At 42.1% G+C, this 23,225-nt stretch overlaps 1 protein-coding gene across 5 annotated transcripts in view; it reads left to right on the top strand.

Annotated features, from left to right (window-relative positions):
• lmx1bb (LIM homeobox transcription factor 1, beta b) overlaps window positions 1-23,225 on the top strand; it is a 63,617-nt gene that overhangs the window by 3,537 nt on the left and 36,855 nt on the right. For 2 of the 5 annotated variants that reach the window (XM_085787549.1, XM_085787550.1), the window contains 4 exons: window positions 8,811-8,880; window positions 10,652-10,755; window positions 11,062-11,184; window positions 11,691-11,877. In XM_085787549.1, coding sequence (XP_085643675.1) covers window positions 11,115-11,184; window positions 11,691-11,877 — 257 coding nt within the window. In that variant the 5' untranslated portion in view covers window positions 8,811-8,880; window positions 10,652-10,755; window positions 11,062-11,114. Of the gene's footprint in view, window positions 1-215; window positions 431-8,810; window positions 8,881-10,651; window positions 10,756-10,962; window positions 11,185-11,690; window positions 11,878-23,225 lie in introns of those variants that run through there. The other 3 variants (XM_085787547.1, XM_085787548.1, XM_085787546.1) reach the window with 3 other exon arrangements.

Genomic DNA, 23,225 nt, shown 5'->3' with positions numbered 1-23,225 from the left:
CAAATTATTGTAATTGAGCAGGGATGGAGTCGGGTGTGAGGTGATCTCTCTCTTCATCCCCTCCTTCCCTCTCTCTCTCTCCCTCTCTCCCACCCCCACTCTCTCTCCCTTTCTCTTCCCCCCCTCTCAGATATTTCTGCACATGTTGTGAAATGACCGGCAAGCATCTTTCTTTTCTTTTTTTTTTCTTCCCTCCAACACTGCCTGTAACACAGAAATCAATTAACTCCTTTCAAGTCAGATCAAAGGCCCAATACACCATCCTGGTCTCTGCACAACCTGCAGGACAATTAACTCTCCCTTTGGACAGCGACCAGACTGGACAGATGAAGGGAGGCTGCTGCCACTGTTCACATACGTGTGAAGCAGTCGTAAACAACGGGAAGTGATTGGGTGGAATTTCAACGAGCATCCCCCATTAATTTACCAGGTAGTCGTGCATTTGCTACAGCAGGGTGGTGGGTTTTGATCCGTGTGTGGAGGATGTCATGATAAACAGAACATGGACTCTGATCTTTCTGTGTGTTTTAGGCGGTGGTTATATGGACACCCACCTCTCTTTTGTGGGAGCAAGACTTGATGACTAAATCTGACTACAGACTAGTCACTTTTTGTCTCTTGTTTTCTCTTGTCTTTTGTTTGCATCTCTTTGTAGGTCTTTTGCGGTCATATTGAGTCTCTGCGGTAGCTTTGTGTATCTTGTTAGACGTTTCTTTGCAGTTCTGCCCTACAAAGGCAAAGTGCAGTATCTGTAAAAATGCCAAACTGAGAAAAACAGCTTTTTGTGTTTTTCATTGTCAGGTTTAAGCATCAAATTATGAATAACTACCAAGTCTATAATTGATTAGATAAAGGTGGACTGAATTACATGTATTTTGTAGTTTGTCTTTCTGACCAATTTTGGCCGTTGTATGGCAGATACTGCACTTTTGTCTTGGTTTTGGTGCAGATACTGCACCTTGGCTTGGTATTAGCTGCAGATACGACACTTTGCCTTGGTTTTACTCCAATGGAATTATAGAGTAAATTCTAGAATGTAGGGAGTACAGTACTCTTTACAGATACTGCACTTTGCCTTGGTTTCACAGTGCTTTTTTGGATGGACAGCAAAATAAAAAGCCCAATAACTCTGGAAATTTTAGCAGTACCAATATCAAATTCTACCAGATTGAAGAGAATATGCTACACTTTTGATTGGTTAAATTGAAAAAATGCAGATACTGCACTTTGCCTTTGTAGGGCAGAGGTATGTGTCTTTCTTTTTTTTCTTGGCCGGGGGCTGCCTGAGTGCTGGGCCTCTGGGCCTGTGCCCACAGATGGCCTGTTCAATAATCCTTATGGACATGTTGGTAGCACAACATAGGAGTGCCACATCAAACTGAACGGACAGAGGGGAGAGACTGGAGCTTTCGTCCACAGACAGGTGCACTGACCCTGTCCACCCCTGAAGGTGCCACTTGCATTTTATTGGACATTTATGGCCGGCCAGCATTTTTTAACAGCCACCTGGATGCAATAAAGGGCCAGCTCCTGAGCTCTGGCTGCCCAGAGGATTTCCCAGCAGCTCCCGGGGGACCTCTGGCTAGTTAAGATGTTTATTAAGCTGAAAGTGGTCCAGTGGGAAAACACAGCACTTCTTAGAGATTCGGGCCAGCAGTTTTCTTGTTAGTCGGAGCGCTCCCCGGAGGATTGGTTTTCTTTTCCTTTCAAACCTCAGAGGGAGGACAGGGTCAGTTCACAGGGCACAAGGTTGACCAACTGGTAACTAGGCACATGAACCCAGGAAAGGAAAATATCTCAAAACCATCAAGGTCAGCCTGGAGTGATTCCCACAGTTACATAAAACACACCCCGGCTAAAGCTGTTTAGAATGTAAACAGACTAGTTGACTGCAGCACGGAGCAGCGTAGCCACTGTAGGAAGTTAGTTTTGTAGATTTCCAGGAAGTATCTTTTGGAAGCAGCAGCTTTTGTGAAAATATAGAAAGTAGGTTTCAGTGATTCATCCATCAGTTTGTTTTCAGAAAAATCCTTTGAACAAGAGTCTTTATACTTCAGGTTGATACTTGAAGATTGATTTTATGAAGCTAAAGTATAAACTGCAGTGTATACTTTATCTTATGCACAGGGCCGTTTCATTCTCCTAAATGCACAACTGAAGTTGTTCATTGTGATGTTAGTCCTTCATGCTGCTTGACAGATCTTGACCTCACTAAGCTCTGCTGGACCTCTAGTTCAAAGCCTTGGTCTTTAGCCTCAGGCTCTCTGCCCTAATAACTTCAGTTAGCCGGTTAGCCTTTGTTTTGCTTCCTAAATGTTTATCAGCCGTGCTCTGCTCAAAGGAAAGGAGTTTAGAAGTCACTATTGAGGAATAGTGTAGTTAAAGTTGCGTCCGTATTGCTCAGCTTGATGAATATTGCTTTTCGTTTTTCGTTCTCATTTAATTTTGAACTTTCTCGGGGCCAAACTGCAGAGCCTGCGGTGAGCACATTGTGAACTGAGCAGCACATGCAGCCGGTGATGGGTTTTTAGTGCTCTCTGCCTAATGTTCAGGACAGATTAGAAATGTTCGCCTGTGACAGATGCTGTCTAGATCTTCACTACCAGATCCACCCAGCTGCAAAACATCTGGTGGATTTCTACCTTTTTCTCTGAAGTGCGGCCTATTAATGACACACTCGTACATGTGCACATACACTCACAGTCAGTGCACACGAAACACGTTCAGCGTCTTTGATTGAGGCAGAGAGAAAAAAATCACACATATGCAGATGGTTGATTAGAAGGATTGTTTTATTGCCGCCGGGCCCGGAAGCCAGATTTTTGTCTTTTTTTATTTTTTATTTTTATTGCACTGATTAATTTCTCATTTTTGTTTCTTTTAAAAACTCTGTTATTGTTTGTGCAGCACATGCAACGACTGTTACCCCCGGTACCAGGTTCAACCGATTGTCCAGATGTTTGTTTGCCATGAAAACAAAGCCATTCAATTCCAGCTCTGTATCACAGCCAGTATCTATGTAGAAGTATTTAGACTATCTTTCAATACTTCAGCCACAGAGTCTTGCGAGCACATGCAATTTATTCAGCAGACACAGAATTTATACATTCCACATGAGGAGCGGGTAGCGAAGGCCTACGCTTGTTGTTAATGGCACACATCCTAAAATCATGCTCCTGGTCTCCCGCAGCTCTGACTTTTTTTTTTTTTTCGTCAGAGGAAACATTATTTTTGCGGAGACAAATCCACTGAATAACATGATCATCTGATGAAAGGTGCTGCAAATCTCTGCCTGAGCTGTGACACTTTTGCTAATGATGGAAACGGTCATGTAACAACAAATGACCTGTATCCCACTGTGACGTGACGCTCTAATATCAGTTCTGTGCACACGGGCCAAAGGTTTTTCTAAGTTTGTGAAAGCCTCTTCTCAAAGGACAAAGCCTTGTTTTGTTTGTGTAACTTCTCCACTCAGCACCTCCGTGCGGAAGATTGAATGGTCCTTGTTGGAGGAAGATTTAGGATTCTTAAGGCGGTCATCAGTTCGACAAAGCCACATATACATGTGGGTGTGTGTCTCGTGGAGACCTTTAGAGACTATGGTTTAATTTAGTTTAAAATCACCACACAGTAAGTTGTTCCTCATGTGTCTGAACAGCTTAGGCTCACTTGAAGACTTGTTTGTCCACGGCCTGTGTGAAGTAAAACAGAACGGAACGGGAGATTCCCACATCACAGAATAAAAGCATTTATTATTGCTGGGTTTCATAATATATCATGTGTTACCATCTTTGATCCAACTTTGAACAGCTTTTTAAAATGTTTTGAAGATAATTCTTTGGAGAAAGAAACCTAATCATCTGGCTTTCACAAATCATTTGATATATTTTTGTTTTTTTTATTGTCATTACATCTGTATGACACTATGCAGTGGAGACCTCGTTCAATACACATTTTAGTTTTTCTGATTTGACCATAAAAATAATCTTATTCAATAGTACATTATTAAAAAAAGATGAAACACATGTTATGTTTCTCATATGTACAAAGAATAAAAATATTAAACAAGCCGGCTGTACAATAATACAACATTAAAATAACAATGATATTTTCAAGTTATATTTTATAATTTGTACAAGAATGAATGAAAAACATATGGTTTGCATTTCTATATTCAATAATAATTTGAATTTACTTCAATTTTACAGCATGTAATTCTCTGAAGCAATTGTCATTGCTGCTTTACCAATTTTAAACATTTAATTTACTTTTGCTTAGGGTACAAAGTGAGGCTGAAGGTGCATTAAAAATAAACGTTCCATCTACAAATTTTTCAAAAGAAAAAGAACACACCAACACAATAACACATTTTCCTATACATCTCATGCTGTGGTTGTAATAAACTTTAGTATTCTACTTATTTATTAGCATTATTCAAGAACAAAAAAGGAAGTTCAACACATGCAGGACAGAGTATAACAAAACATATTAAATTGAGAGAATTGAGATGAATGCAAGTCAAAATGAAAATGCTACAATGAACACACATTCAAGTAATATAATATTTAATATTATATAAGTAACAGCTTCTCCCACTGTCAGAAAATTAGGTTAGAGGAAAAACTCCTTTTATTCCTAAAGGAGTTGACTTTTTTTTTTTCTTTAGAAATACTTTAAATATATACTGGTATACAGTATATATATATATTTTAACCAATAACAAATGTTTTTTTTAACCTAGAGGGTGACACATTTTTAAAATTTGTAAACAGTAAACAGTGTTTACATATGAATAGTACAAATTCTATTGTTCTATTAGCTGTTAGAGTAGAATTAAACAGGATGATTTAACTATAACAGACAAAAGCATGTGTATCAATGTGTTACTAGTATTTAAATTAGTGCAATAGGCCCTAATTGATACGACATGTGTTTATCAAAATAAAATTTAAAAAAAGCTAATTAACTGAAAGTTTAAGAGATTTGAAGAAGTCGACTTGAATTTGATTCAAAGTAGCCTACTCAAAACAAATCCAGTTTACTTTGATGAAAGTCTGACAGGAGTAATATTGTTGTATGCATATGATCTCTAAAAGAATATATTACATTTAGTTAATGTACAGAACATAATTCTATTTTATCAATCTGATTTTACAGTATTGAGTATGTGTTCTTTAGACAGAGCTAATAGAAGTTTGGATGTGGTGGAGCAGACTACGTTGTACTGCCTGGTTTTGTCCAGCAGGGGGCGCTGTTGTAATTCAGATGGAGTGCTTTACGGGCTTGGGGTAATATCAGCATCATGGACTGTATACAGCTGTGGAGTTAGTGTGTGCTGGAGTCAGGGGAGCAGATGCATAAATCTGACTGCATCATGGATCACTGTCATTAGATGAGCTGGTCCTTCACAGGAAGGGATGATGAACTTTAGAATGAAGATCTGTGTCGGCGATTTCTGTCAAAATGGCCAGAAATTGGAACACATTTCACAAAAATGTGTTTTACTTTTGTCAGTTTAGTTTTCATTGAATGGGCTTTGTTGGATTTTATCCTTGTAGATGATTAAAGTCCCAAATTTTGGGAGGAATTTTATGCGAATTAAAACATCATCTTAAATGGATGTAAACAGTTTAACAGGACATAGAACTTTTGAGATTAATATGTGTTCATTATTTAGTTTCCTGTTTCAGCAATGAAACAATCAATATTTAGGCTACTTTTGCATCATTAAATTATTTTAAGATTGTTTTAGGTTGTCTGTCTATCCATTTATCATTTGAACAGTTGCTTCATTATAGTTTTCAACTTTAAATTATTGTTCTGTCATAAATGACTGATTATTTCAGTAGTGACACTACAGGTATAATTGTATTTGTATTGTATTTGCATTAGTGAGGTTTATTATCACCACACTTGGAAGTAGGACTATATTATTAGGTCTTATGTGTATTAAATTACAGCTCCATGTGTTAACAAACTTGAGCCTGCAAATGTAGGTAAACAGTTTTCAGACTCACATTTCAAACTTGTATGTCAGCTCGCTGTCACACAGAGCTCTGTCAGGCCATCTGTCAAGAACTCAATAAATTTGTCAGTGAAGAAAAAAAAAAAAAAAAGCTGAATCCAATAAATCATACCATAAACAAATCTAGCCGTGGGTTGACAGTGCTGTATTATACTTGGGCTTAATCCTCGGGGAGTTGGGATTATCCTGCAGTATCATATTTTTTGGCTGTCTCAGTAAGGTAAGAGGGACCATGTGGTTCAGGCCGAATAAAAGCAGAAATATGCCAGTGAGTGGGAAGAGGGGGGATGTGACGTAAATATCTCCACTGTTTATTTTGTGCGTATCTGTGAATTTAAATAAACTCAAATAACATTATACCATGTAAATAATGCTTGGAAGAATTTTCAAGGGAAAAAAATAATACAATATCAGATGGACCCTTTTTGTGACAAATAAAAAGTCTAAACGAGTATTCAGGGGCCCAGAGGCCTGTGGGGCCCTATAGGCAATCTCACAGCCGATTTGTTTTCTACAGCAGTGCACTTCCCGTCCGCTTGCTGTGTGAAATCACGCTCTTAACAATATTCATTCTTTTTAAGGTAAAGCAGCTTAGGCTGAAAATAGTGGGAAACATTAAGAGTCGGCAAAGACAGATTCAATTACAGTTGATTCATCGCAAACGTCCGAGGTCCAAACCTTCAATAAGCTTCACTGCTGATCCGCGACTGTCAGCGGCGACACGGGAGCTCTGGAGACCTGGAGACCTGGAGACCCCCTCCACAGACACGCGCGTCACTTCACACAAACATCCACGGAGGAGAGAGCCGCGTGCGGGCTACACACACACACAAAAAAAGAACAATATCAACCCACAAATTTGTCTCTATTTCTTTGAAAGTGAAATGATTCTCTGCTCCAGTCAGCTCTCTGTTTGTGAGATGCTCCAGTGCAACTTGCCAGCAAACAAATGAAGGGCCTGGATGCGTTTTTTTTTTTTTTTTTTTTGTTCATTCGAGCTTTTAACAAAAAAAAAAAGCATCATGGAGAGCTTAGAAACACTCATTAAAAGATCAAAGTGAGTTAACTATCAAAGTCCTCTGGCCCTGTTATTTAGGGAGCCATTATGTGTTTGGTTTGCTGAGCTTCTCCTTTGAGGATGTGAAGTGTTCTCCTCATTTTCACTAAGGTTTTTTATTTTTAAAATGCTTATCGCTGCGCTCTGTTTGAGGCACAGTTGAAAATGCTCACATTTCACACGCTCCTGCCGATATTTAAAAGAAAAAAAACATCTACAAGAAAAAAAACAATTAGCCTCTGTCACAGTGATCATCACTGTCCACGTTGTTCAATTTGATACGCTGTGATTTTACGTTTTCTGTTCTTTTTATTTATTTATTTTGCGGTGCGCTGCTTGTGGCCTCATCTGAGAGTTCTTCTCTGGGATGGAAAATGAATGGACCCATGCGTGGATTAATACACTGCGTGACGCAACTGTAATTAAAACACAAATGTTCAATATGTTTTGATGATGAAGACGCTTCTTCGTTTCAGTGAGATTTGACTTCATTGAAATCATTAACCTATTTGATGTATTTATTGTATTCATTTAGAACAGGCCCAAGTTGTGTTTATTTCTCTGAAACTTTTTTTTTTTTTAGCTATTATTATTTTTCGAGCTTGACATTATTCCCAAATGACGCATTTATTTAAATAGACGCGTTGCTATAATTAAACAAGGATCACTGGCAGCAGAAATCTTCATTTTCTTAACGCATTTTGGCTCTGAACTTTGTTCCCCCACACTGTGCACAAATTGTGGCTGTTTCACCTCTGCCTCTGTCCCATCAGTTAAGTTTAAAAATGATCTTTTTATGAAACATTTTTTCGTCTTTTTCTATTTCACATCATTATTATTATTTTTTCTTTTCTTTCTTAAATAGTCAGTCACTACACTCACTGTGAAAACTCTAATCGAAATCACAGCAGACTCACAGTGATCCGCCCTGCAGGAATGTGTGCTGCTGCTGCTGCTGCTGCTGCTGTTGCTGCTGCTGTATAACGGCGCATTATAGTCTCTTACCTTTCCGATGGATGCAACAGTTCTGCTGACTTTAAAGTCAATTGTTTAACATTACAAGGAGTGGGTGCTTTGCTTTCTGTGCTGCACACCTGCTGCAACGTCTCTCCTGCCTCGTGCAGGGCGAGGAGGAGGAGGGAGGAGGGTGGGGGGGGGGTGCTTGTCATGTGGAGGCTCATTAAAAACACCGCGGGCTAAAAGTTGGCGGATTGATTTATTGAATGAATGTTTGATGTCCTCATTCACACAAGTGACCTGGCCAATAACTGCTGAATGAGTGGGGGAGGGAGGGGGGTGGGGGTGGGGGGGGTGGACAGGCTTTATATGTTTTTGACCATGTATTGATCATATTGTATTGATAGTGCTCAGCTCATAATGCTGCTTAGTGCTGAGATAATTCAATATTAGTGTGAGGCGGAGGTAATTGACCTCATGCTGATAGAGGCGCTGGAGAGACAAGAAAAAAGAAAAAAAAAGCTAAGTCGATGCTGGATGACTTCATGACTGACAGGTATGGACTCATATCAACAGAGCAAGTGTCCAAGGAAAGACACAATTATTAAAATATTCACATAGAGTTTTTAAAAGTCTGATGGTGATGTGAATGTAAAAGAAAAAGTGAGTGTAAGTGAAATATCCTCCTCCAGATAACTGCTGCTGTTCTCTCTCTGGCCGGCAGAGGGCAACGCCAACAATCTGCTCTCTGTTTTCCAAACTGGGCTACAGGTCATCGCCTTGATGCTTCACAAAGGACATCAAAAACAACACGCAGCGCAGCGGCCGCTCAGGACTGAAGGTAGCTGCAAGCACACATGCTACATTATTCACAATTTAAGCCCTACATAAACTATTTTTCGATAGCATTTATGAGAAATGTTTGTTTTTTCTTTTTCTACCTTTTTAATTATTGTAGGTAGGCTACTAATCATAATTTTTATTATTACTATTATTATTAATCTTGTTATTATTATTAATAATATTATAGGCTATTATTATTAAATCAAACCCTGGCTTGCAGTCAGCCATCTCTCTGTGTTGGATCTGGTATAGGCATGTGTTTTATCTTTATTTAGCTACATGTTGCATTATTTTTTTGGTTTTGGTTAAAATTCACACATGCTCCATATAAAGGTTGGCTAGAGCTGAACTCAACATGAAACACCTCTGCCTCACGTTTCCTTCCAACAGTCGTGCTGCATGTGTCCAGTCGTCTTATTTAGTCTTGTCTGGGGCTGGAGCCCTATAGCTTTTTTTTTTCTTTTTTTTTTAAAGACTTTGATAACAATCAGCCTCTCATGCAGCGTGACACGGGAAGCAGCGCACAATCCCATTAGCAGCCCTGTTATTTCACACAGGCCGGCCTCAGTGCACAATATTCCTCCGCACCTTTCCAAACGTCTTGATCACATCTTGACAAAGACAGGATCCGATCATCCCTGAGTTTTATTAACTTGCCCGTCGACTGTGTGTTTATGCTTTTAAATGACGTGTCTTTGTAAGGCTTTTTTTTTATTATTTAAGTTGTCAGTCTGGAATTATTTTATCCTGCACGAAGGCTCATTCCACAGATCAAAGAATTAACTGATCAGCTGCTGATCCGCCGATAATAAGAGCTAATCTACAGCTGCTGTCTGTGAAATAAACACGGGCCAAGACTATTATCCTCCTCCTTCTACTACTACTACTACTATATTATTATTATTATTATTATTATTATTATTATTATTATTATTATTATTATTATTATCAGAGCTATTTATCTGTGAGCTGGACAGACTGGGCTGGTGATGGTGGCCACCTTGGTGCTGGACAGAGCGCTGTTATCACCACTGATCGCCAGGTGCATCAGCAGCTTCCAGCAGAAACAATACACAAAAGAGCAGGGAGGAAAGCATGTGATGCTCCAGAGGACACACACAGATATCTGAATTTCATCTTACTGAGGGACATACAACATTTCATGATGAATAGCCCATACAAGGTTTTTTAAACTCATTTATTTCCTCAGCTTTAATATATAGAGCCAAACAATCACCACAGAATGCACCAGAAAGCGTTTTGTATTTTACCAGAAAGCGTATGATATAAAAGGCATAAGCCTAAATGTAATCGCCTATTTTTTATTATTATTATTATACTTGTTGTTATTGTTATTATTATTATTATTATTATTATTATTGTTGTTGTTATTATTATGTGTCAGGCCAGGCCTCTGTTAAATATCATATTTCTTTTTGTAGTCTCCTCTTCTCGGTTGACTCCATGTGTGTTGTTATTGGACTGTACTCTGCTCCAATAGCATCCCAATGGCGGTGAATGGGGAAATGAAAAAAAGCCTAGCCATGCATGCAGCAGGAGTGGGAGGATCCACTCGCCTCAATCTCGATCTCAGACTTTTTGCAGCGACAGGAGCAACAACCAACCAACCGTCTCTGTTACTTCCAAAGAGTTACTGCCGGGACATCTACACACACATAACAAACCCCTATCTTTGGATTTGCTGTCAACTTTTTCTTTCCATTTTTTTGCCCCCCCCCCCACCCCCTCCTTCCCTTCCTTCCTCTTAGCCGAGTGTTATTCCGTGAAGACGTTTCCCTGCAGCTTCCCCCTGCCTGCCACCGGCTCGAGGACGAAGAAGATAACGCGTTCCTCGCTGCTCTGATCCTAACAGGTGACTGACTGCTCCAGACAGCTCTCCACCTTTTTATTCTTTGCTTTTTCTGTGTCCAGACACACCGGGGCTCCGCGCAGACTGCCCTTTACCTACTACCCAAGTGCGAGCATCAGAGTCGACTTTTTTCTTCTTTTTTTCTTTTTTTGCATTCCAGCTTATAGTTGAGTAAGGCTCTTCTGCAGCCTTGTATGTGTGTGTGACACGGAGCTCTCAGACGGTTTCAACAGGTCGCCCTCAGACCGCTTTGTGTGCCGAGGATTTTTCTTGTCCAGTCTGACCGTATTCTTATGGATATTGCAACAGGTCTGGTGTCACTGGAGCGCCTCTCCGCGGGAGAACAGTCCGAGGCTTGCATCATGCTGGACGGCATAAAAATAGAAGATCACCCCCTTCGATCGGGACAGGCCACGCTGGGAGTCATGCTCGGTGAGTCTCCTTCTCTTATTTACTGCACAGACATGTGTAAATCAGTCTGCTGTGTGTGTGTGTGTGGACACAGGTCAAACACTACACTGGATGCCATTATTTTTGCATGCATGGGCACTGCTTGCTTGGTTTCCTGTTGTGTTTCTTTTTTTAAATCCTGCCATGCAAAACTGACAGAATGTCACATCATGCGTGTAAAGGAATAAAAGAGCATAGATGACATTTTTTATTTTCACGGCACAGCAGCAGACGCATCCTGCACGGGCCAGACATGTAAAGGCAGGATGAGAGCAAATATCAAATCCACGCATTTACAAACTTGTTTTTTTTTTAATTATTATTAATAATAATGTGATTAAACACTAAACGCCTCATTGATTTCTGTCATGGCGCTGTGCAGCTTTGTAATGTTTTTAAACCACACACCGTTCAGATCATGATTCAGGCCTTCTCTTAGTTTCCTGACGGGCCTCAAACTCCTTCCTCCGTTTTTTTTTCTTCTGCAGGGACTGAATGTCATCATCCCTCGGTGTGTGAAGGATGCCAGCGACCCATCTCCGACCGCTTCTTGATGAGAGTCAACGACTCCTCATGGCACGAGGAGTGTTTGCAGTGCACCGTGTGTCAACAGCCTCTCACCACCAGCTGTTACTTCAGAGAAAGGAAACTTTACTGCAAACACGACTACCAACAGTAAGCTCATCTCTCTGGGAGGGAATCTCCTGCTTTCTCCTTTTTTTCTTTTCTTTTTTTTGCATTTCTTCGCATTGCTTTGGTTGGTGTGTGGTGATCCCCCCCCTCACCCCAACCCCCTTATACAAAACAAAACAAAACAAAAACTGAGACGTGATGTGATGGTGTGATGGTGTGGTGGCTGTGTCTGGCCTCAAGGCCTTGTGTTGGCTCCTTCACAGCCTTTCAGCTAGTGTGATGTCTTATTTTTTATTTATTTATTTATTTTTTACAAAATTTAATCAAGCGAGAAAAAACAACAATTCACACCAGCTTGGAGATATGATATAAACGAACCTGACGTTGTTGCTCATTGAGCCGTATAGTTTATTGCTGACCTGACGTTTCCTGCAAATCTATTCAAATCAATGAACAGAGCAACAGGAACAGGAATCAGCTGTCATTTTTCTCGTTGGGTTTAAAAAAAAAACAAAAAAAAAACAGTGAATTTGAATAAGTGAATGTCAAAGACGCTCACACTGGCTGCAGGGCGCGTGCTCCAGCGCTCATAACGCTCGTGTCATCTGCTCGGCTTTTATTATTGTCACAGTGGCCCTCGATATTTCCACCTTTGTCTCTGCGGAAGGAGAGAGAGCGGGTCTAACAAAAGAAAAATGTGATCCCACACAGGCCCGAGAATGTACAGGCTGCACTGTCGCTTTTTATTCCGCCCTGTGTCCCTCTGTGTCCCGGCTGTGTCTCTATGTGCCCCCCCACTCCAACCCCTCTCCCTGCTGTAGCATCACATTCATTCCAAAATATGTAAAACATCATTTTCCTCATCAACTCTGAGCCCACAGCGGAGTTAAATTCATTTTTCCCGATCAGAAAATATTCACACATCCTGTAAATCACCCGCCTACATTTTTACCTTTAACGTCACATTTTATTTGTTTGCTTTATTTGATTCTCACTGTTTTATAGTATTTTTGGCTTTTTGAAAATGTATTATTTGAAGGAATGTTTTATTATATTTTAATTCATTTTATTTTCAGGCCGTTTTATTTTATTGGATATGATGTGTTTTAATACATGAGTCATGGCATCTATTTAACGCTTTAATGGAAAACAATCGGCGCTTTTCACTCCATAGGACTCCTGTCTACCTGCAGGCTTCAACGCTGCTGACATGTATTTAGAAAGGAAAAATCATTTAAAGTTCAGCAATTTGCGCGCGTGATTTACACATACACACACACACACACACACACACACACACACACACACACACACACACACACACACACACACACACACACGAATAAATAAATTAAAACACACACTTTGAGTTTTAAATGCATTCACAATTTACTGCAAACATCCTGAATTTTTTTTTTTTTTACCTTTTTCTGAGTCAAAAAGTTGCAGTGATGACAACAGCAGATTAATGGGATTATTAACAGATTGTAAATAATGATTTTTTTTTTTTTTTTTTTTTGTGAATCATAGCTTTGTTAAATTCACAGCACACTAAATAAATAAACAACACATCTATTAATTTGACTACCACTGAACTAATGCATTTATAATTTATAGATGAATGTGAATTATGTCCACTAATGTTTGTTTATTATAGTGAATTAAAATATTCTAAATAAGACAGGATATGACAAGAATTATAAATAAATAAATCCAGTGTCAGTGGTTCAGTTTTCCCATGAAAATCTTTTTGGCATGGCAGCCATTTTTCCATGGGGTGAGAAAAATTAGTAAATTGAATTAGTAAATTATCACATAAAAGCAGCAGAGATGGCAGATATAGTGAAGCTAATGTTGAGGCTGAAGTGTTAGAATGCTGAAGGTTGCTGTTTGGCCTGCAGGACCCTGGGGTGCCCTGTGTTTCTCATCGCATGAGCGCTTTTCATGCTTGTCAGTAAATTTTCAGCTTTTTGTGTCCGGCCTTTTTAACAATTCTACTTCGATTACCGGGACATTATGGCTCTCTGCTAGATACCTTGCAAGCCACAAAGAGTTACATCTATTGCCATGCGTGCCATTCATCCAGCTTTGTGACAGCAGCGTAGTCGGCTGATAACAATGGAAAATTCATAGCAGTAACTAGGGGATACCAGAGTCACGGCGTCACGGCTCAGAGGTGGCTGGAAGCTGAGACAGTCCGGCAGGGAGAGAAGGGATCTCCTTCTCATGCCTCACTTAGCACTGTCCATTTGTAGTTTTCTCTCTCTCTTTCTTTCTTTCTTTTTTTTTTTATATAAATTTGAGACGAGCAGACAGAGATAAACACACAGAGACAGACAGGATCTGCTTTGCCTTCCAGATCATACTCTTTTCCTGGCATTTTGTTTCTCACTTGCTTTTGAAGAGCCATATTTGGAATCCAACCATTTCCCTCTCCTCTCTGCTAAATTGGTGAATGCTGTGAGCTTGTGTGGCAAGTCCGTTCACTCCAGCCAAACACAACAACCTGCTGCTCTCACACACTATTATCCATCACATCTTTTAATTCTTCACCCTCCTTCTGCCACTGTGTTTTTTTTAAAGAAAACCTCCCAGGTTAAAAGCTAGCCGGAGACTCCCTCCATCAACACAGACACAAGTATTCACCTTTTCTTTGTTGTTTATTCCAATTGCATTGATGGGATACTTAAAGATGTAATTGGCACCTTTTTGACTTTTATGACACCCATTTAAGATGCATTTGTCAGCCCACAAACTGCTTAGGGCTGTGAAGAGAGCCCTCAGCCTTACAGAGGTCTATGTGCCTAATTACATTCCTACAGCAACTGATTCATGCCCCGTAATCAGCTCTCACTAGCTATAATAAATCAAGGAATTGGCAAGCAGTCTTTTTTCACACCTTTGGAACAGGTTTAAGTGCAGACAGGGGAAAACAATTGTGTACTGTGTTATTAAAACTCCCACACGGTTCAACACATCTTGGTCCATATAGTGCAATTATATAGTAACAAGATTGGATTGTATTCGTTTTTATCCCACGTTTGCCTCTTTTTTTTTATGTCATGCAGCTGACGTGTGTTTATCATACGTTTTGATATGAAATATGTTTTTTTGTGAGGGAGGAATATTTTTGACAGCTAAAAAAAAAATCTCAGACATGTCATAAATGATACATTTGTCAGAGCGAAGAATCAAATAAAAATATATTTTAGAAGAGGAGAAGTACAGGAAAGTGGCGAAGCTTCTTTTTTTTCTTTTTTTTCTCTTTGACAATATTTTCAGAGCAAGTCTGATAACAATTGAAGCCAAACAGGCAGAGCTGTCAGTTGGACGGGAGCCGTAGCCGTAGAGGAGGAACAAGCTTGAACGAGACGGGTGGTATGTAAAAGGTAGAGTGGAATTACACCACCCCGAGAGAGTTTGTTGTGCCCTGGTGTTTGGAGGTCAATTATACATCATTAGAAAGTGGGAGATCTTTTCCCCAGAGGGACCTTTCCTCTAACCAAGCAGATGCTTTGAAAGCAGCCATGTAATAAGGCCTATCACTCTACTCAAGTGTTGGACAACACCCCTGTAATGGACTGCCTTGTTAGAAACTGCCATGGGCTCCATCTACAAAACATAACATTAACTAACTATATTATACACCATGCTGCCTGCTTTTGGGTCCTGCTGATGCATAAAAATAAAACTTCCATCCACAGTGGATTTTTTTCTTTTTCTCTCCATGCCCTATAAAGTTTTACTGTTCAGCAAAATGTTATTTTAGAATGTTTCATTTGTAACTTATCCAAACACACCAGCATGCAGATTTTTCCAAATTTTCAAATTCACGTGCCATAAGCAAAATGAGATTCAGGTCACGGCGGTGTGAGCAGTAGAAAAACAGAGCAGTGATGGGGGGGCCATAAAAAGCAGAACCTGTCTCACCTCCTCATGTACGCTGGACGATCCCCCGGTGTGCTGAGAGCTGCTTTTTAGAACTGTTTGGAGTGCCCTCCTGTGAAATTGTTGTTTTTTAATTAGCTGTGTTTGGGACGCTGCAGCAGTGTGTGTGTGTGTGTGTGTGTGTGTGGGATAGGTGCTGACGGCTGGGTTTCTGTGTTAGCTCACAGAGTGTGTTGTGTGCACACGCGCGTATGTCTGTGTGTGTATGTGTGTTTTACTCACTCTAGGACACTCCCGCATGGCCTGGCACTTTGTGAACGCTTCATACGCGCAAAAACAAAGAGAAGAAAAGGAAAGGGAAAAAAAAAAAAACTGGGATGTACTTGGTGTTGTCAACCCAGCCACGTAGTTTTGCAGTTAATTAAACACTGTCCTCGGTCCTGCTCGGCGTTTCAGCAGCAGCTCTGTAGGCTGACGTGTGGGTGTATACGTTGTTCCTTTGTGGAAAACTTTCTAACTTTCAGCGACTTTCTTCTTTCTTTTTTTTTGTGCGTTCATTTGTTTTTGTTTTTTTGATTCTCCCTAAAAAGGATAAAAATGTGTCTTTAGCCACTGCTCTTTGGGTAAATAAAAGAATACCTCTACAGAGAGACAAATCTAATGTTAGAAACACTAAGCCAGATAATGTTGCTTCAGCTTGCTGGGATTTTTAGTGCTCGGCAAGGCGCTAGCTGAAGCTGGCCCCGTTCCTCAGTAAGGAAGTATTGGGTTTTATGTCAACATGGCTTGGCCTGTCCCAGCAGCATACTAGGATGCATCATCTGTCATCTCATGGTTTGCTAACTGTTCAACCCCCCCCCCCTGCCCCCTGCCCCCCTCCTCAAATACATTTAGACCCATTAGAAATACCTGTTGCAGTGCTATTTGTTTGCATCACTAGCTGCAACATCTTGGGTGTCTGTTTTTTTTTTTTTTCCTCCTCCTCCGGTTCCCACAAATAGCTCACCGAGTGATAAATATTTGATTCAAACATATCGTTTTACATGTCCTCTTGTATATGTGAATAGTGCAGTTATAAATTTTACAACGTTACATCCATAAAAGCTTCAGTAGTCGGCTGTTTGTATTCACACCGGTGTTGCTGCGACGCTGTGAGTAAATCTAAAGAGAACGTGGTAACATTATGAAATCAGGTGATTTTCATGAAGGTTTATTTTTGTAAAGGCATTTCCGCTCTGTGTTTTATTAAAAGGGTTAGGGGTCAGGTTTGGGGTGTGTGTATGTCTATGTGTGTGTGTGTGTGTGTGTGTGTGTGTGTGTGTGTGTGTGTGTGTGTGTGTGTGTGTGTGTGCAGCACAAAGCACTTTGCAGGACACTATGGGAAGCCACAGAGGCTCAGCCACCATAATGCCCATCACCACTTTAGAAGGCAGACTGGTGGCTGGGGATGTGGAAAGAGGTCTCTGTGGCTTTGTATGGGGGAGCTGTAGTGCAGGAGGAGGAGAAGGATCTGCAGAGGGATCTGCCTGGTGTGCTCACATTACACTGGATGATAGCGGAGGGGTGCAGAGGAACTCAAGCATGCAATTTGTTGGTAGCCACAATTTAACCTCATCTCCTAAAGCCGGCTGTTAGGCAGCCAGTGGGACATGTCAGTCAATCGGGAATGCTAATCAGTGACGGTAGAGAGAAAGCCCACGGCTCTGTAACGCAGTGATTTTCATTACTGGCTCCAAGTCCTCGGGCCTTCAGGTTTATTTTCACAGCATGACAACTCTTCATAACAAAAAGGAAGGCGACCACAAACCATTAAATGCAATTTACAAATTAGATTTTGGCTAAATCTATGAAATACTGCAATCGGCTTCTTCAAGTAGCCAGCAGAGGAATACAAACACTCAGCAAATGTTTTCAACTTCAATTTGCGAGATTACATGTTTAAATCAGGGGAGTGAACATTTTCAGTCCCTGGATTTTTCTTTTCCTCTGTTGCTCTGAAACGATTCATTTCAAACAGCATTAACAACGTGTCGCTGAAAGTGTAACATGCACTCATTTATTTCTGCACATTTGCAGTATTTCTAATTCTCGCCCAGAGTCAGTGTGTTTTGTCTCCTTCTGCCTCTGTAGCTTGGAAATGGCCCACACTTGTTTCTTCAGGCAGCCTGGTCAAACGTGCATGAGAAATTGAGACATGGCCTCTGCTGCTGGCTCGCAGTATCGCTGCTGGCCCCAACTGTGTATATGTGATCCCACTCTGGAATGTTTTTCCAACACGTAGGCTTTTTCACAGATACACTAGAGAGGACTGGCATCATAGTGGCAAGTGCTGCATTCAGACTGTTGTGTGCCCAAGGCTTACTCTCACACTCACGTCACACATTCTAGCTCTACATGGGAATGGGTAGAGCAGTGTGTTTGTCTAAATACACCCAAGGTTTTGGTGAGGGTGTGGGCGCATGTGTGTGTGTGTATGTGTGTGTGTGTGTGTGTATAATATACACTTGCTTCCTCTCTCTCTCTCCCCCTTTCTTTCTTTGTCTCTAATCTACACTATTTCCACAGCCTCACATTCACCCTCTTTGTTTTAACCCTCAGATCCTGTTGGCACATTTTATGGACCATCTGATTTTTAATTTGGCTGTCATTTTGGCTGTGATCATGCTATAATGTTCATAGGTTGCAGAGAGGTGGCTTTTGCAAGGTACACCATGCTCCTAAAAGATCTCCTGTCTGCACCTTATAATTCTCTGTTTGGAACCTCATCTCCTGATAGGGACAAAAAATGTAGAGTTCCACAGAGATCCATTGAAAATCGCAAAAAACCACACGTTTTCACCTGGGGGTTATTTTGTCCCAGAATTTTCTTTTTTTTTTTTTTAAGTATGATGGTCTTTTAACTCTCCTCTAGCCATATGTGTATTATGATGTCATGTTTTTTACACAGAAAGTCACGTGACCATGCCTTTTAGCCGACATGTCACAAAAAACTGTACGGTACATGGCCATATAAAATGAAAAAAATGCTCCAGCAAACTAAGCAAACAAATCAATGTTGGCCCTGTTCAAAGGCAGACATATGACTGTTCTCATAATGACTGGAGGAAATAAAATTATTTAAAAAATTTTGATTTTATTGCAGTTTTTCAACATTTTTTATGACGGACATCAGTGGTCCCTCACTAAAACAGGCCATGAAAGGGTTAAATTATAAAAAAAATATTGATTAAATTACACGTCATTCATTAGAAGACACCTAACCCTAAGCAACAAAAAAATAATAATTGTAATACCTACTTTTACTTTATCATGGTGCGTGTTTGAAAACAGGGTATAAAAAATGTCCCTAACAGGAGGACGTTAGTCATTTTAACAGGATCTGAGGGTTAAAGATGCATTTCAGCTCCTCCTCCTATAGCTGCTGCTCGTCAAAACGTGACCATCAGCCGTATATATTTTGTACAGATACCGCAAAACACATTTCTTTGTCTTTTTTTTTTTTTTTTTTTTAACTCCTTTTAATCTTCATCAAATGAGATTAGCCCCCAAATACCGGTATTCCTGCCCAAAGTGACTGACAGAGATTTGCACTTTTATCATTAAGTGTGACACTAAGCTGGTCAGAGCTTTGTCTTGAATGGAGGGTCTGACGGAAACGGGGGCTCCTAATCCTTTTATTTGTGTCAGGCCCAGAAAGAGGGAAGAATGGGGCCGGGGTGGGATGGGGCTGCAGAATGCCACGGCCCTTAGTCCCCCTCCAGACCCGGCCTCCACAGCCAAGTGAGCATGAGACTCATCTTATGTGGTCTATGCACTCCAGCGGGCGCATAGACACACACTGGCGTAGGCACACACACACACTCACACACATTTTGTGCTTCTACAGTACAGTATTGCTCAGATGTTTGCACAAATGCATGCCGCGCATTCGTAAACGCGCCATGCATACGATCGTCTGCTAATGCACGCAGTGTTGAGATGGAGACACAAACACAGAGACGCATGCACTGTGATTTTTCCAGTGTGTGTACCTGTGTGACAGTCACAGCAGAGCATGCGTCCCCATCTATGAGTTCATGGACTGCAATAGCGGGAGGTTCAGTCTAGGATGAGATTAATAAAGTTTGCCGGTTCCCTGGTCGAGGTCCAGCACCAGGGCCTTTTGTCTGCGGCTCACATCGGGTTGTGGGGTTTCAGCTCCTTTTGTGTGTGCACCCTCGTGGTAATCCATCTCCAGCGGGAGTCCCCTGGGGCACTTTATTTACTCATTCAACTGTTTGGAAGTCTGTTAGACTGCAGATCAGATGCAGTGAGACCAATGTGATTACTTTAACCAGCACTTGCAGATTCCTGCCCAGCTTCTCCTCTCACCCTGAGCTGTTGTGCTCTGCAGGTGGGGAGGGGAGGGTCCACTCCACTCCACACACCGACTCATCCCTCTCTGTCTCTGTCTGTCCTGTTTACCAGCCCGGTCTGAGGGGCCTGTCCAATATTCTCTGTTATGAAAATTCTGCATTAGGTACTGAAACCTCCTGTGCCCACACACTGTAGAGCCGCCTTGATCCTTTTATTATCCCTGTGTATTTGAGTTTGTGTTTTTTTTCCTCTCCTTGCATCTCAAGAATACAAGTTCCAGTTTTTTTTTTTTTTGCATTTGTCAGGTCTCTTCCTCGGTAGATCATAATTCAGCTCCAACGGCAAGTGTGGTGTCACCGTGTAAAAACTAACATCTATGTTTTATTGCAAACAAAGAGATGGATTTGGTTATCCATCCATCAACATAAACCCAGAGCTATGTATTTGGGGCTAACCCCCATGTTAAACCACTGCAGGCTGTCAGGCTCTCTGAATTTACTCTCCATCTCTTCCCCCTGGTGTGGCTGAGGGAATATGGCTGCGATGGGCTGCCAGGACCGGCATCTCCCTAAACTCGCTGTTTAGAACCGGCCGCTGATTGGTGATGGCTGTCTTGGCAGGGAAAAGAACCCCCGTATGAAAACAGTGCAGATTGGGTTTCTACAGGTCTGACTCACCGCCGTCCTCTCTGACCGGCCCCCCCACGGCAAGCCAGCATGATTTGTGCATGAGGTCCTGTGACCCATGGAAGCTTCAAAAAGCAGCGAGGGGAAATATTTGGATGATCCTGATGGGGGAGTGGAGACGTGGGAGGGAGGGAGGCAGAGAGGGGATGGGGGCTTGGTAAGAGCAGGGCTGAGCGGTGTAAGGCAAGGCAGATGTGGAGAGTCTGAAGTGCAGCCGCGATGACAGGGGAGTGTGTGCAGAGAAGATGACTGCCCATCCTGGACTCTCAGCCACCCCCCCCCCCTGACCCCCACCCACCGACAACCAATTCCAGACGCCCACCAACACCAGCACCACCTCCGCCGGTGTCACTTAGGAGACCGACGCTATGCTCGGCATTAAAAGGTGGCAAACAGCGGAGCAAACTGTGCACAGGGGGTTGGGAAGAGTTGCAATAGAAGAGGCATTTTATCATCAGGTACCATGCCATGATACTGATCGTCTGTACCCCACCCCCCTGCTGTACACTCCCCCACCCCACCCCCCTCCTCTCTGATCCCCTTCTCCTCTCCCTTTACCTTTCCTCTGCAGGCTGGATATTAATATTTCCCAGAAAGCTGCTACAATACGTCTTCTTGGGAAATTCCGCGACTCCTGAATGCTGCAAAATGATCTGGTGTCTATGAAAGGGATGGATAGGGGGATAAAACATAAAGATTTTTCAAAGTGTTTTTTGTGCAAATGTGATTTGGTATAGTGCTCTCTGGGTGGAGATTTCTATTTTGTTGCCTTGATAAGAAAAATGTGTTGCTTCAGGTGAAGGCTGAGTTGTTTGCGCTATTCATCTAAATTCCCCCCTCTAGCCTATAGTATTGTTTGATTCAACCTCATGGCCTCATAGCACATTATTTATGCACAGAATCTGCCTCTGGTGCCAGCTCAGTGGAAACCCCATTGAACAGAAATAGCTGTAGTAGGCTGAGGCTTAATGCAAAACCCAAACTCAGCAGTTAAAAAAGCAAAGCTGTGGTCTGAGGCAGCCTCAATCAGTTTTTTGGCCTCTATGCATGTCGCTGCCTCCTCCTGAGAAGTGGGTGGGTTGACTGACCCCCCTGGGTGTGTGTCTGCCTTAACGTTAGCCCTGCAGGCCCAGCACTCGCAGGGGGAGCGCCATCCCAGCCCCGGGGCCGGAGTTGCGCGCTGAAACCAGAGCTTCCAACTCTGTGTTGTGATCCCAGCTGGAGAGACAGCTCTGGCTCTGAGCGGAGCCCCGTCGCAGCGTGTTGCCGGGGTCACCGCTGGCCTCTTCAACCCTCATCACTCGCCTCTGCTTCTGCACAGCACCGACGCCGAGGACTGCGTTATTTATTGACCCGCACAGACTTTGGGGGTTCTTCTAAGACTCTGTCTCACAACAAATATCGGAGAAGTGAAGTTTTGATGAGGTCATGTTATCAATTACATCTGGCTTGAGAGGTTAAACTTCCCAAAATGTTAGTTCTATAGTCTGCACAATTTTCTGGATGAATGTTTCACATGAGCTGTACTGTCAGGAACATCACTCTGCCAGAGACAATACAACCAGGCCGTCATCTGTTATGTCTATGTTGGAGAGTTCCACTCTTCAACTTTAATCTGTAAAGTAACCATAAAATCTGGGCTAAGGAAAAATGCCACTCTGAGTGTTTGTGGTGTGAACGTGTCTTCATGTCTGTGTTTTTGCAGTTTCTTAATACAGTGTGTTTATCTCATGGCATCTTATAGGTTCCAGCTTTACTTTGCATTTATTCAGGTTTTTTTCACATTCCTTTGTGAATGTGTGTAGCTGTATGTGTGTGTGTGTGTGTGTGTAGCGTGCCCACTTGTGCGTGCGTGCGTGTAGTGGGTCTGTCACTAGGCCAAGCATTGGACATGCTGTTGGCAGGCGACACCAGTCTGTGGATTCTCCTCTTGGTCGTGCTGCTCTGGAGGCAGAAAGTGGTGCGTGCCACCCAAACCACCAGCCACCAACCCCCGCCCACCCCCCCCCCCCACACCCAAACTCACCCACCACCACCACCCACCCCCCCCCTCTCTATCATCAGCCGAGCGGCCCGCTCCCTGCTCTCCTTACTCTCCTTTCCCTGGGCCTCAGAGCCGGGGCTGTGGCCTGTGGATGAGTGCTACATCCTGGCTGTCAGCACAGGGGTTAGCTGGGGATTGGCCTGTGGTGGAAGTGCAGTATCAGGCCCTGTCTGTCAGCTCCTCGTTCCACTTCCTCCCGCCCCTCGGTGGAGGAGGCTGCAGTCAGTGGCACAAACACACAAACTGTGACTGACTCGGATCTCTGCCTTTGGAAATGAAAGGATCGCCATCCGAATAGCCATATTCATAGCCATGCCAATGAAAAGGGGCTGTTTAAAACCCTTAAGTGCTCGGGTGTTGTGTTTTTAAACAGACCGCGAAAGCTTTGACAGATGGTTTACTATTTCACCCAGTAT

Source organism: Trachurus japonicus, chromosome 9, assembly GCF_045865225.1.
Source record: "Trachurus japonicus isolate A0001 chromosome 9, Traja_1.0".
NCBI classification, from domain to species: Eukaryota; Metazoa; Chordata; class Actinopteri; order Carangiformes; family Carangidae; genus Trachurus; species Trachurus japonicus.
Note: the sequence above shows the minus strand (reverse complement) of the source record. Positions and strands in the feature narration are given on the sequence as shown.